Source organism: Bos indicus, chromosome 5 (assembly GCF_029378745.1).
Source record: "Bos indicus isolate NIAB-ARS_2022 breed Sahiwal x Tharparkar chromosome 5, NIAB-ARS_B.indTharparkar_mat_pri_1.0, whole genome shotgun sequence".
NCBI lineage: Eukaryota > Metazoa > Chordata > Mammalia > Artiodactyla > Bovidae > Bos > Bos indicus.
Window position 1 is genome coordinate 90,613,023 of NC_091764.1, and position 15,052 is coordinate 90,628,074.

Here is a 15,052-nt window from a genome sequence, read left to right on the forward strand (position 1 = left end):
TCAGTTGTGTCTGACTCTGTGTGACTCTATGAACCTTAGCCCACCAGGCTCCTCTCTCCATGGGATTCTCCAGGCAAGAATACTGGAGTGAGTTGCCATTTCCTACTCCAGGGAGGGAATCTTCCCAACCCAGGGATCAAATCTGTATCTCCTGCACTGACAGGCAGGAAGAATAGGTATATTAAATATAAAGTACTTAAGAGTCACAAAAACCAAGTTATGATTTATATAAAACCATGGTATATTCCTTTAAAAGTAGTTTGTGTTTGGAAAGTGAATTTAGTGTTTAGAATGGATGCCATGTTGAGAGTCTGGTAGCTTCCCAGCTGGGAAAGACCTCTCTTAGTTACGTTATACTGTCTGAGGACTTTCTTCAAAGGTAGCTGCTCCCTAAACAGCCCACGGAAGGTACACACAGGGGTGTGTTTGCAGTTCTCTGTAACAGATGGCTTTTTTCCCTTTCAAAGGGCTGCCTGGGCAGGTGCTCTTACTATGTTTAGAAATGAGTACGTCATAGGATCTAAAGCAGACTCTTTAAACTCATAAAACACTCAATTTATAAACTCTTAAGTAAGACTTTTAGATTTGGTAATCCCAGGAGACTCTTTATTATAAAGTAACTGGACTATGGGTTAAAGGTTCTGCTAATTATATTTCTTACTCAAAACTATCATCTAACTTTAGATCACACTGCAGCTGTAAAATGGTAATGCTGGCGGCTTCTTAAAAGCATTTCTCGGGAGCCTTTAATTGAAACGGCTGGTTCAATGAATCCAATTATCACCTTCCAAAAATTATTCTAACATGACATTTATTTTCCTAACAGCAGCAACTTTTAACATTATAAAGAACTTTTCATCTTCATAATATATAAACAGGTGTGTTGACGTTCCCTGTAAAACTATTTCACAAAGAACACAAGGTCCACTAATTAAAAAAACAAAGACCACCCTTTATTTTTGTTAGTCTTAATTAAGAGCAACAAATTAAAATTTTGTAATAATAAAGAAAAATTCTACAGAAAGCCCAATTAAAATGATATAAATTAAATAGAAAAAAAAAAAAAAAGAACTGCATACCATTCTGGTGTTTACCAGGAAGGAAACTCTGCTACTTACTGCAGTGGCTCGAGAGAGTTCACGACATGTGCTGAGCAGTCCGTTTTGTAAATCGTCCCTCTGAAGCACCACGGTCTGAATGGCTGCTGGGTTATCTGCATTCATTTCTATCTCTTGGCTGGCTGACAGCAAAGCTTGCTCAAGCGTGTACTATTATAATAAAAAAATGATTACACTTAATGTTCTGCATCATCGAATTAATTCTTTTCTACTTCAGTTATCAGTGTCCTGATAATCATCATGTAAAGTAACATCAGTTGTAAATAATAAACATAATCGTCCTACTTTCTCCTTGTGGAGCTGCTGAAGTTTCTCCTCCAGAGCGTGTACCACTTTATCTTGCTCACACAGTCGGCTTAGCTTGGCCTACGTTACAGAGAAGATGTCTTTTGTTAGCAGTTTTTAATTTTTCCTGTAATTGGATTTAGGCATAACCAAAAAACCCCTCACATTTAAAACAGCCAAGGAATAGCTTATCAGGTCAATCTTCATTTCAATCAATAAAATAAAAATTAAAATATAGAATACAGAGATAGGACGCTTTAAAAAATGCATATAAAGTAAAAAAGCATTTTTTACCATACTATTTAACTTACACAATTCAAAATACTCTTAGTAACCAGGCAGTCTCCTATGACTTCAGCAAATCATTTTAATGTGGTTAAGATATTTTCTCTACAAACTTCTGGAGAGTTTAAGTAACTTTTGCAATCCTTAATTAACACACAGACTGGATTCTCTTTTTATATTTTTAAAATTATGCTTTTATGTTCTTCAGAAAAAATTGCTTCTAACTATAATAATACAAGTAAAAACATTGCTAATGGAGAAAAATGACTTTCAACAATTTTAATGTTTTAAATTCTTGATAATACCTCAATTTTTTAATTATAAAACATGAGAGAACACTTTAATAAGACTTCGGTCCTGCAATAAACCAGTTCATCACATATCTGAAAATAAAAACCCTGGACAAACAGTAAATATATCCCAAGTGTTACTGCATAATGACACAAGAAACCAAGAAATTTGAGATTCTTTCTTTGTCATTTATCTATTAAAGTAACCACCTTATCTTTGTTAGACAACACAACTCAAGCCACATCAGATGGGATACATTGAAATGAGAAGGAGGTCCAGCTCAGCGGAATAAAACCAGCAGAAATGAGGGAAGAATGAGATATAAATAAGGACGTTAGTGATGTAAAACACGATTAACAGCAATAACAAAAGGATGCAGTGACAGAATTTCTCGAGGTTGACACTTTCTCCAGATGACAGTTTTACTTTGTCTCTAATCCTTCATAATTTTATATCAGAAATACTCTTTATTTTCATTTAAATGATTCTAAATTTGTTCAACTGCTAACTATGGGGGTGGGGTGGGAAGAGGACAAATCAGGGAGTGAGGATTTAATTGAATCTAAGTGCAAAAGAAGAAAATGTTGTTTATTTGATGTCATTTTGGAGGGCAGAACAGGAAGAGGAAATCTTTTTTGTCACGCTATTTCCAGTGTTTTGGCAGAGCGTTGATTATATATTCATGCTAATACTTACATCAATATCTACTTCTTCAGGTCTATATTTGTATAATGTGCCTCTGCATTCATCCTGTGACAGCTATAAAAGAAAATGTCACACAACTTTAAAAATGATAAAAAATATACATTTACTTAGTCTATAGTTAATATTTTAATTTAAAGAACAATAACAGAAATGGGTTTTTTAATGATTCTATACTTTTAAAAAGTTTAGTTCAAACACAGATCATTACAAAAATAGAAAATTATTGAACATCAATACAATCAATATGCAAGATACGTAAGAATGATGTTAACTTCAGCTTGTCAGACAAAATAAGAAGCTGGTCAAATGAAATTATGCAGAACCTCATGTTTTCCATTTGCGAGACACACATTATTTTAATGAAAAAAACTGACAAATACAATCAGAGCAGCTGTATTGAATCAAATCTCGAATCAGGCATTATTTCAGCAGTCAAAACCGTGCTTTCAACGGTATACACATAACCACACAACTGTGTATGTGTACATTCAGATGCCAACACATCTTTGTACAATTTTATTAACAAAACCTAGAACACATTGTATACATATACGTAATATATAAACACACATACACAGTATAGACTTATCTTGTTCCTCTGTCTTAAGAACTAAAAGAATGGAGGAAAAGGATGGGTTTAATCGAAAAGAGGAAAAGCACTCAGAATCTCTTAAAACTGAAAGTCTACATTATAAGTATGGACGGCCAAATTTCATAAAAAGTACAGATGTGTTCACTGACACCATTTGTTTTATTCTATTGTAATGAATTACTATTCATTGTATTTAAACATCCTATTTTCAGCTTCTTCCAAATATCTTTTGGTCAAGCCAATCCTTATTTCTGACTGTGCTAACCAAGATTTCAATAAGCCGTTCCAGTCAGCTATAGCATAGATTATATCGCAGCACCTCTGCAGGCAACACTAGTATTTCTCTTGTCTTTTCACTTTATACTGACTGCTAGACAGTGTAAGAAAAACATAGCAGGAAAATGTAATTGGGGCTCAATGCATGTTCACGAAATGGTATACTTTTTCTCAAAATGGGGACAGGAATAATGTATCTCAACTACATTCTAGATTGGAAAATTAAATTTCACTACAAATGCATAAGAATATAAAAGTTACAACTATATATGCCTTCTCTGTAAAAAACTGTTTGACAGGTGTATCTCAAGAAGGCACTATTTAAACAATAGATAACTTTAAATGGATCTAGGAATGTAGAAATCAGAAGATTAAAAAAGGTAATAAGCATTCCAAACATACAATAATCAATCCTGGTTTCCATGTTTCACTTCAAGACATTGCTTTCACGTACCTCATGCAAATGATTCTGTGACTACTTAAGGGGTATGCACAGTGATTATTAAACCATAGAACTTTCATAGAAAAGAACATCACATGAAAAATGAATTGAATGACAAAAGTCAGAATATTTATGCACCATTTTAAAATAAATGCCACTGAATATGTCCTGAAAAATGTCGATTGTCATTCTCAATAAAAGCACCTAGATCCAAGAAGAGTTTACACTTCTATCTAAAGAAAGTAATGGAAAATAAGTTTTAAAATGCTTACATCTAAGACAAAAAAAAGTCAGAAACCTCAAAATCAGTATTTCTCATTTACAAAAATAAAAGATGAAAAGCCTTTAGCTGCTAAATGTCTACAAGACTTTGCTTATTTAATATTTAAAGTTAAACGCCAAACAGCTTTACTAAACCATGGTATGTATAATTTGGGCATAAATAGTGCTATATCTAGATTAAAATGTGATTTGCACCTTATATCCCAAGTCAAAAGAGAAAAAGCCAAGTATTTAAAAAATGAAAACTCAGTAATTTATAACAAATATTTTGGATAATGGTATAACATTTTTATTTAGGGAATCTCACTGCATTCTCATATGAGTTGGCAAATTATAAAAAGGAAAGATGTATATAGTGTACTTATAATTTTAGAATGCTATTTCCTGAAAACTATAGAAGTAATATTACAGACAAATTAGAGTTATTTTGTTGCACCTGTATTTTTGGTACCAATGAAGATTTATCTAAATCTTTTATCAACTTATTCAATAAAAATAACTGGATATCAACTAATAAAATCTTAAAATAATCAATCTTGCAATATGCATTTCTTTTGCCTGTCAGAAGAAAAGCAAAGCATAAGAAAACAAGATGGTTCTTTAAACAATTAACTTTTTTTTTTAAACTGGAGTACAGTAGATTCACTAAAAAATTAACTTTTAAGCATGGCCCATTTCCTAGTACTGATTATAATTACTGATGATTTAAGAAAAGATGAATTTATTTATTAAAAATTTTTTTTAATTTGGCCACACCACAAGGCTTGAGGGATCTTAGTTTCCCAACCAGGGGCTGAAACTGAGTCATGGCAGTGAAACTGCCAAGTCATAACCACTGGACCACCATGGGATTCTAGAATATAATTTATTTTTTAAAATAAATTATATTTATTTATCTAGAACTGAAGACGTTTACTATTTTGTTCTCCATATCAAAATCCTACTAATAAGAAAAATTAACTTCATGAATACTCTGAATAACTCAAGTTCTACATGAAATAGTGTTTCATGGCAATACTTTTTATCATTTTTCAAACACATCTTTAGCAAGAAAGTTCTGAGTTTGAATACCGTTGTTTGAGGTACCTCTGCAACACTAGAAAAGTTAAGTGACAGGGGGTTACTTAAGTAATTAATTCAGTTTGAGAAGCATAGTATACAGACTTTATTGATTATATAAGGATATACATTATATTTAGAAATTCAGAACTTTTTCATAGTATAGTATCATAATCTTTTTAAAAACTGGTTTGGCATTAAGTTCAAACAAAATCATTTTTGCCAATTAAAACTGAACCTTCTACAGTATCCCTTTTAAGTATGTGAAATATATATATGTGTGTATATATATATCTTTTAAAGCATATGAATATATGCATAAAAGACAAAAACAGATCCAAGGGGAAATATTTCGATAAAATTAGACATGTCCTACAAAAACTCAAAAATGCTCTTAGGGCTATGCATGTGTATTTGCTAATCAATCTGTATCTTTTAAAACCATTATCATGTGATTAATTTCACTGATATTAATTATGCTATAAAAATTCTAGTACAAATTGTACTTGTGAAAGGAGATAGAATGATTAATAGAACCAGAGGAATTTTTAAACTTGATGCTCACTTAACATTTGCTTTGATTCAGTTTTAGGTTCTTTTTATTTGACTAATTTTAAGAAAATTACAGGGACTTCCCTAGTGATCCAGTGGTTAAGACTCTATGCTTCCACTGTAGGGGGTGTGGATTCAATCCCAGGTCAGGGAACTAAGATCTTGCATACTGAATGGTGACTCCAAAAATTAAAAAAAAAAAAAAAAATGACTGCCTAGGTGATTTCTCAGGTGTCCTCTTTCTTTTAGGAAAATGGAAACACAGAGGGTCTCCTGAGAGAAAACTTGAAATGGCTATGACTCAGAATAACTGGTCATAAGACACTGTTATGCTATGCTATGTTATGTCATGTGCCAACTCTGTGACACTACAGAATGTAGCTCGCTAAGCTCCTCTGTCCACGGTATCTGCCAAGCAAGAATACTGGAATGCGTTGCCATTTCCTTCTTTAGGGGATCTTCCTGACCCAGGGATCAAAGCCAATTCTCTTGTGTCTCCTGCATTGACATGTGGATTCTTTACCTCTGTGCCACCTGGGAAGCCCGTATTGCCACTTCATTTTCAGCTAAATTTCAGGAACCTATCAAGACAGCATTGCAACGCAATCCCAGAAAAGCAAACCATCAGGTGTACAACAAAAATTTTCATAAAAGATTTTCTTTCAATAATAACACAAGAAGGGAAATCTGGAGAAAAACAAGATATAATTTCAATTCATATAAGTCTATACAGACAGAGTTTAAGAAATGTGTCTGTCACTTTTATCTACCAGTGATGCTCTTCCAATAATCAATCACTTTACTACTGGCTAGTTAAAGAAAAAAATCATCTAAAAACTCCCTAAATTGGACAGCACTGATAGTCAATATTGATTACCTGGCTGCCCATATCTCAAACTCAGGCATGGCTGCTGCTCTTAGACCTTCAGATCTTCCTGTTCTGTGGAATTTCAGTTTTTTTTTTTTTTTCTTTCAAGAATCAGTATGTGGAAATACGTGTATATAAATCTATTACTCTTTCAGTATTCAAGGTCAGTGATGCTATGGAAGACCAGTCTCAGATAACCTCCATGTTTTTTGAAAAACTCCAGGGAGAACTTCTAGTGCAGCTGAATGATTTCAATCAGCAATGAATTCTGCACCATCAGCCTTGATTACCGATCAATATAAAAAAGAAAAATCAAACCAAACAGAAAATCTCACCTCTTACTTTTTGGAAATATACAAAATGTGAAAAACGAAAACACAACCTGTTAGAATAAAAGGCCTTCGATCTCATGTCAGTCAGCATTATATAAAGTTAGAAACCGACAGCTTTGGATGGTTAAAAGGTTATTAATTCCAGATCAAGTCCTAAGGTTCATTTCAAAAAGTGTGGCTTTTTGGAATGAAGTGACAAGGTTCTATAATCTCGTGACTTTAAGAATGGAGATTCCTTTTTCTTTTGAAGAGTAAAGCTGTTTAACTTTAAATATTTAATAGTTTATCTCCTTGTTGCAAATTAAAAACTATGCTCAATCACATACTCTACATGTTTTGAAAACGGAGCTCAGAAATAAGAGTCACCCTCCTGCCAACTGCTTCAGTCTCCCAGTTACAAGTTCCATCACGCAGACCTCAAGGCACCTTGAGGCAAATCGGAGACCTTTAAAACCAGTGCAAGTTCAAGGTGCTTCTTTTTACCAGGTGCTTTTACATATTTCAATTAAAAGGTATATTCATTTTTCATGTTAGTTAATTTTCTTCCTCAGTATGATTTTTAAAATATTGTGACAGGTCATAGGCCACAGTTAATTCGAGGGTGTTGAAGTGGAAGAAGCTAAGCTGATGTTGCAAAACACACAGCTAAGAACATTTAGACCATGAAATACAAAAAAGAAAAAAAAATACTGGAGAGGAATGCATAACATGACTTCTTTTGCAGATCTGCAGATTACCGAGGTCCTAAGTTCAAGCCAGCCAACGCCATGGCACATATTTTGAGTTAGGGAAGAGAACGGGGCAAGATATGAAGACCATGACGACTACAGAGAGTGAAAAGAATACAGGGAGAAGTCACTCCCAGTATGGTAAGAAATAGTCATCTTTAGTTTTTACCATACCACAGTACAGAAACAAGCCCTAAAGAACTTCCATACAAATATAAACTTCCTAAAACACTGTGGGGGAGAGAGGTTGGGGAGCTTGCCCCTGAAAGGGGAAAAAGAAATTCTTTTAAGTTTTCCGTAAAAATCAGTTACAATGCTTTAATCAAAAATTAATGGCAAGTTAGTAAAAAATCTTTACACATGTACTGCAGACCTCCAAGTACATTTCAATCAAGTATTCTGTACAAAAACTTCAAGAAAATGGCACACTTAATATTCAACAGCAAAATGTTCAGCAAAGCCATGCGAAGAACTGCAGCGTCTTGAAAAGCATGGATGAGTTGGGTTGTTGTTTTTATTTTTTTTTCCAAAGAGACAGAAACAAAAAATGGAATAAGAAAAAGACTAATGTTATGAGTAACTTTGAGGAGAAACCAAAACTGTCACTGAGGGGTTTTGCAGATGATAAAGCAGTATCATTCACTGTCCAAGACCTTACTTGCTGGTACAGTTGGGGTCTTAGCGCCGAGTTCTCAATCATTGTGTGAACCATGGTGATAATAGGTTCATTTTCTTTCATCTATTTCAAATCAGGAGGAGCATACAGCAAACATCAGTTTACAGCATAGCTAGATTTGAAAGACGACACTGTAAATATAGCCTCTACTTTAATATCTTCCTAAGAGTGCAGTTGCTTATATATTATCCCAAGGTTGTACAGAATCAACTTAATATAAGCCATTTCAAACAAGTATTAAAAGCTGGAAATATTGTAAAAGTATTGTAAAAAGCCAGTTATAAAAAGGGCTTACTAACTGCAGTAAATGTTTTACTTAATAAACATAACCAACAGTCAATTAACGAATATCCTTATATACATTAGAACAGATGATAAAGCATCAAGATTCAAAGGATAAACTAAAAGGCAACCACCTACAAACTTAAAAGGAAAAAAATGGCATAACTTAATTAGCTATTTAGTAAAAAAGCTTAAAATGATATTCAGTTCTTTATAAGGTTATTCAGAAAAAACAGCTCTCAACAAATAATACCTTCTCACTTAAACAATCACACACTTTATTATTAATCTTGATAAACGTTTATATATACTCTACTTCAGATTATCTCAAAGTAGAACACCATATGCAGAATGATTTCAAAGCTGTGCAAACTAAAATTAAATAAGCAAAGACTCAGGGAATCTCCCAGCTCTTTAAAAGACTGAAATCATATTTCACATTTCCAGCTATATTGCACTTAATTACTGCCTCTAGAAAAATATTTGTTTTAGCAGGCTCTGGACTCAAAAGTTAAAGCATTCAAAAGACAATTATCATTATGTATAGACAATAAAAGGCCAACATATTTGTACTATTTGTAAGCAGACAAGTCTGTTTATAATTGCAATTTGTGACATTTAGTTTACATAATTTTCATCCCCCATATTATAGAAAATAACCATTTCTATCATGGTTAACAAATGCTACTTCACTGATTTAACAAAATCTGTAAAAGTTTACTAATATTAAGACTGAATGCATAAGTAAAAATTAAATCTGGAAGACTATACACCTAGACAATTTTATTTGCAGTCTAGTTACCAATATTTCAAGTCAGTAATTTCTGTTTTAGCTGTCAAATGAGAAACCTGTGACTGGTTTAATCTCCTTTTAAAAAGTTTTATTCTAGCTAAGTAATTTGTTTTTAAATCTAAACATTTAATATTAGTTAAACTCAAGCGTCTGTATGTCAGTAAAACTCAAATCTACACGCTGGTTGAATTCAAACTCTCTTCCCCTCACTATTACCCAGTAAGGGACCGAGGCATTTACCGGTGACCTCTCATGCACACAGGAAAGGGCTGTATTGATAGGAAGTACAAGATAAAATTCTACTGTTGGGAAGTAACTTATAAATAGGCAACTATGACAAAAAGTTTTCTTTAGTAGAAAACAACTTTTATACAGAAATTTAAGACCTCTTTATATTTTAAAGTTTATGTTTTAAAGGAATGCTTGTCGTTTTATCTTAACCAAAGAGTTGAGCGTGTGCTAAGTTGCTTCAGTCAAATCTGACTCTTTGCAGCCCTCTTTGAGCCCTACCAGGCTCCTCTGTCCATGGGATTCTCCAGGCAAGAATCCTGGAGTGAGTTGCCATGCCTTCCTCCAGGGGATCTTTCCGACCCAGGGATTCAATCTGCATCTCTTATGTCTCCTGCCTTGGCAGGCGGGTTCTTAAACACTAGTGCCACCTGGGAAGCCCAATCAAATGTTGATCTTGTAATAAAGTGTAACTGCCTTTGGTTTTGGCTTCATCATTTGACCGCACTGATACATACTTCGTATAACGTGGGCTTCCCTTCTGGCTCAGCTGATAAAGAATCCGCCTGCAATGTGGGAGACCTGGGTTCGATCCCTGGGTTGGGAAGATCCCCTGGAGCAGAAAGGCTACCCACTCCAGTATTCTGGCCTGGAGAATTCCATGGACTATATAAAGTCCATGGGGTCGAAAAGAGTCAGACACAACTGAGTGACTTTCACTTTCTTTCTTTCATATAATGTAGGTAGCCTAGTCTCTCTTCATTTTCAGTATTATATCATTTTGATTTTCAAAGCAATTTCATCTACACTTGCTATTTTTCAATAGCATGCCATGAAAATTAGACAGAAAAGTACTTGATTCAGATTACATGAGGGGGTTGGGAGGAACAGGGTAGAGGGCCTGGGGATTTGAAAGATGGTCAAGAGCATGAATGTTTAAGAAATAATGCAGGTTGGATAGTCTCCAAACATAAAAGACACTCAAGGTCAAAAATGCAACTGCCTGTGGAGTCTTGCAAATAGGCCCTTGTCACATGGCTGCTGCTGCTGCTGCTGCTGCTGCTAAGTCGCTTCAGTCGTGTCCAACTCTGTGCGACCCCATAGACAGCAGCCCACCAGGCTCCCCTGTTCCTGGGATTCTCCACGCAAGAACACTGGAGTGGGTTGCCATTTCCTTCTCCAATACACAAAAGTGAAAAGTCAAAGTGAACTCGCTCAGTCGTGTCTGACTCTCAGTGACCCCATGGACTGCAGCCTTCAAGGCTCCTCCGTCCATGGGATTTTCCAGGCAAGAGTACTGGAGTGTGTTGCCATTGCCTTCAATATGGTGGTTTTTCACCCTTAAGTGGAGCTTCAACAGGGTACAGACCAGTGACTAGTATTCAGACTTTAGACCTTTAGGAATTACTTTTTTTAAATGTATTAAAAAAGGGACAATATCATCAGCTGAAGGGTAATCCAGCCTGATTTATTTAGGAGAATACTTCGAGAGGGTAAACATGCATGTTATAGAGGGAAGCCACATTTTTGATTTAAAAACTGCCTCCATTTAATTTACCTATCAAAGATCATTAACTATTAAGTCACTAAGAGGGGGGACCTTGTGAGAAGACACTGACATAGGAACAGAAAAACTAAAAAATACAAAGAGCAAAAATAACATTTAAAAAATGACTATTTTTTAAAAACTGAAGTATAGTCAATTGACAATACTATATTATTTTCAGGTGTGCAATACAGTGATTCAGTATTTTTATAGATTATAACCCATTTAAAGTTACTACAAAATGAGCTACATTCCTTATGCTGTACAAAATATTCATGTAGCTTCTTTATTTTATACACAGTTGTTTATACCTCTTAATTCCCTACCTCTAACCAGCCCCTCCCCACTCCTGTCTTCCCACTGGTCACCACTAGTTTGTTCCCTACATCTGTAAGTCTGTTCCTGTTTTGTTACATTCATTTGTTTTCACTTTTCAGATCCCATATATGAGTGATAACATACAGTATTTGTCTTTCTCTAACAAAGTGAAAGTGAAAGTCCCTCAGTCAAGTCTGACTCTTTGACTCCATGGACTATACAGTCCCTGGAATGCTCCAGACCATAATACTGCAGTGGGTAGCCTTTCCCTTCTCCAAGGGACCTTCCCAACCCAGGGATAGAACCCAGGTCTCCCGCATTGCAGGCAGATTCTTTACCAGCTGAGCCACAAGGGAAGCCCAAGAATACTGGAGTGGGTAGCCTATGCCTTCTGCAGCAGATCTTACCAACCAAAGGGGTTCCCTGCATTGCAGGCAGATTCTTTACCAACTGAGGAATCAGGGAAAAAAATAACATTTAAAGTTACAAAGTATAGAGTGTCACAGAGACCACTTCTGAAGTTGACTACTTTTCATTATGAAAAATTTCAAATGTATATATCAAATCCTAGAATATTAAACTTAGAAGGCATCTTTGGAAAGTGACAATTTAGTACAGTAAAGGTTTATTTCCACCAGTGGTTCTGAACCCAGAATCATGTGAAGAGCTTGAAAAGAACAGAGATCCTGACTTCCAGATAATGATAACGTACACCTCGAAAATCTGTGATGTAGACAGTATCATTAAAATATCAAGGTGACGGTCTGGCCTCAAGATTCCTTTTGACAGAAAAGTAACTACAATGTTCTTTCTCAAAGTGTTGAAGTCAGTCAAATGTAATCTGAGCACAGTGAATGTTCTTCAGTTCACATACTCTTAGAGAATCTCATCTCACTCAAGTTGGAGAGATGGGTAGGTCTATCTATGGAAAGAAGCAGCAGGGGGACCATTTCAGAATTCCCTTGGGCATCACACCCACCTGACCAAGGGCTGCTAGGATGCTTGGGCAGTGGGCTTCCAAGAATGAAGGGCACAGAGGAGTGGTCCTATACATGGCGACACTCCTCTTGTATGCAGCATGCAATGGCTGAGGGCAGCTAAACACAACACTCAAGATCTCACACAATAGGAGTTTGGTCCCCATTAAACAATTTCACTGACAAGTCTGACTCAGTCTCTTGTCAGGACACAGCTCCTTTCTCCTGGCTCCTGGTACGCACAAGGTTTTGTTTGTGCCCTCCAAGAGTCTGTTTCCCCAGTCCTGTGGAAGTTCTATAATGAAATCCCACTGGCCTCCAAAGTCAAATTCCCTAAGGGTTCTCTGTCCCTTTGCCACATCCCCAGGTTGGGAAATCTGTTGTGGGTCCTACAACTTTCTTAACAGTGAGAGAATTTCTTTGGTATAACTGTTCTATATTTTGTGGGTTGAGAAATAACTCCTGAAAGAATGAAGAGATAGAGCTAAAGCAAAAACAACACCCAGTTGTAGATGTGATTGGTGACAGAACTAAACTCCAATGTCATAAAGAACAATATTGCATAGGAACCTGGAATGTTAGGTCCACGAATCAAGGTAAATTGGAAGTGGTCAAACAGGAGGTGGCAAGAGTGAACATCAACATTTTAGGAATTAGTGAACTAAAATGGACTGGAATGGGTGAATTTAATCAAATGACCATTATATTTACTACTGTGGGCAAGAATCCCTTAGAAGAAATGCAGTAGCCCTCATAATCAACAAGAGTCCAAAATGCGGTACTTGGGTACAATCTCAAAAATTACAGAATGATCTCTGTTCCTTTCCAAGTCAAACCATTCGATACCACAGTAATCCAAATCCAAGCCCCAATCCCTAATGCCGAAGAAGCTGAAGTTGAATGGTTCTATGATGACCTATAAGGCATTCTAGAACTAACAAACACCCCAAAAAAGATGTCCTTTTCATCATAGCAGTCTAGAATGCAAAAGTAGGAAGTCAAGAGATAACTCGAGTAGCAGGCAAGTTTGACCTTGGAGTACAAAATGAAGCAGGGCAAAGGCTAACAGGGTTTTGCCAAGAGAATGCATTGGTCATAGCAAACACCCTCTCCCAATACACAAGAGACAACTCTACACACTGACATCACCAGATGGTCAATTCCAAAATCAGATTGATTATATTCTTTGCAGCTGATGATGGAGAAGCTCTATACAGTCAGCAAAAACAAAACTGGGAACTGACTGTGGCTCAGATCATGAACTCCTTATTTCCAAATTCAGACTTAAATTGAAGATAGTAGGGAAAACAACTAGACCATTCAGGTATGACCTAAATCAAATCCCTTACAGTTATACAGTGGAAGTGACAAACAGATTCAAGTGCTTAGATCTGATAGACAAGAGTGCCTGAAGAACTACGGACAGAGGTTTGTGACATTGTACAGAAGGCAGTTATCAAGACCATCCCCAAGAAAAACAAATGCAAAAAGGCAAAACAGTTGTCTGAGGAGGCATTACAAATAGCTGAGAAAAGAAAAGAAGCCAAAGGCAAAGGAGAAAAGGAAAGATACACCCATCTGAATGCAGAGTTCCAAAGAATGGCAAGGGGAGATAAGAAAGCCTTCCTCAATGATCAATACCAAGAAGTAGAGGAAAACAATAGAATGGGAAAGACTAGAGATCTCTTCAAGAAAATTATAGAGACCAAGGGAACATTTCATGCAAAGATGGGCACAATAAGGGACGGAAATGGTACAGACCTAACAGAAGCAGAAGATATTAAGAAGAGGTGGCAAGAATACATAGAAGAACTGTACAAAAAAGACCTTCAAGACCCAGAAACCTCAATGGTGTGATCACTCACCTAGAGCCAGACATTCTGGAGTCTGAAATCAAGTGGGCCTTAGGAAGCATCACTACGAACAAAGCTAGCTGAGGTGATGGAATTCCAGCTGAGCTATTTCAAATCCTAAAAGATGATGCTATTGAAAGTGCTACACTCAACATGCCAGTAAATTTGGAAAACTCAGCAGTGGCCACAGGACTGGAAAAGGTCAGTTTTCATTCCAATCCCAAAGAAAGGCAATGCCGACAAATGCTCAAACCACTGCACAATTGCACTCATCTCACACACTAGCAAAATAATGCTCAAGATTCTCCAAGTGAGACTTCAACAGTATGTGAACCAAGAACTTCCAGATGTTCAAGCTGGATTTAGAAAAGGTAGAGGAACCAGAGATCAAATTGCCAACATCCGCTGGATCATCAAAAAAGCAAGAGAGTTCCAGAAGAACATTTACTTTTGCTTTATTGACTACGCCAAATAGTTTGTGTGGATCACAACAAACTGTGAAAAATTCTTAAAGAGATGGGAATACCAGATCACCTTACCAGCCTCCTGAGAAATGTGTATGCA

General features: G+C 35.9%; 1 protein-coding gene across 20 annotated transcripts in view; it reads right to left on the reverse strand.

Moving 5' to 3' along the window:
• PLEKHA5 (pleckstrin homology domain containing A5) overlaps positions 1 to 15,052 on the reverse strand; it is a 260,287-nt gene that overhangs the window by 36,474 nt on the left and 208,761 nt on the right. For 9 of the 20 annotated variants that reach the window (XM_070790014.1, XM_070790015.1, XM_070790016.1 and 6 more), the window contains 3 exons: positions 2,676 to 2,738; positions 1,404 to 1,484; positions 1,119 to 1,268 (listed from right to left, as the gene is read on the reverse strand). In XM_070790014.1, the coding sequence (XP_070646115.1) occupies positions 1,119 to 1,268; positions 1,404 to 1,484; positions 2,676 to 2,738 (294 nt within the window). Of the gene's footprint in view, positions 1 to 1,118; positions 1,269 to 1,403; positions 1,485 to 2,675; positions 2,739 to 3,258; positions 3,295 to 8,473; positions 8,555 to 15,052 lie in introns of all 20 variants that reach the window. The other 11 variants (XM_070789999.1, XM_070790012.1, XM_070790009.1 and 8 more) reach the window with 2 other exon arrangements.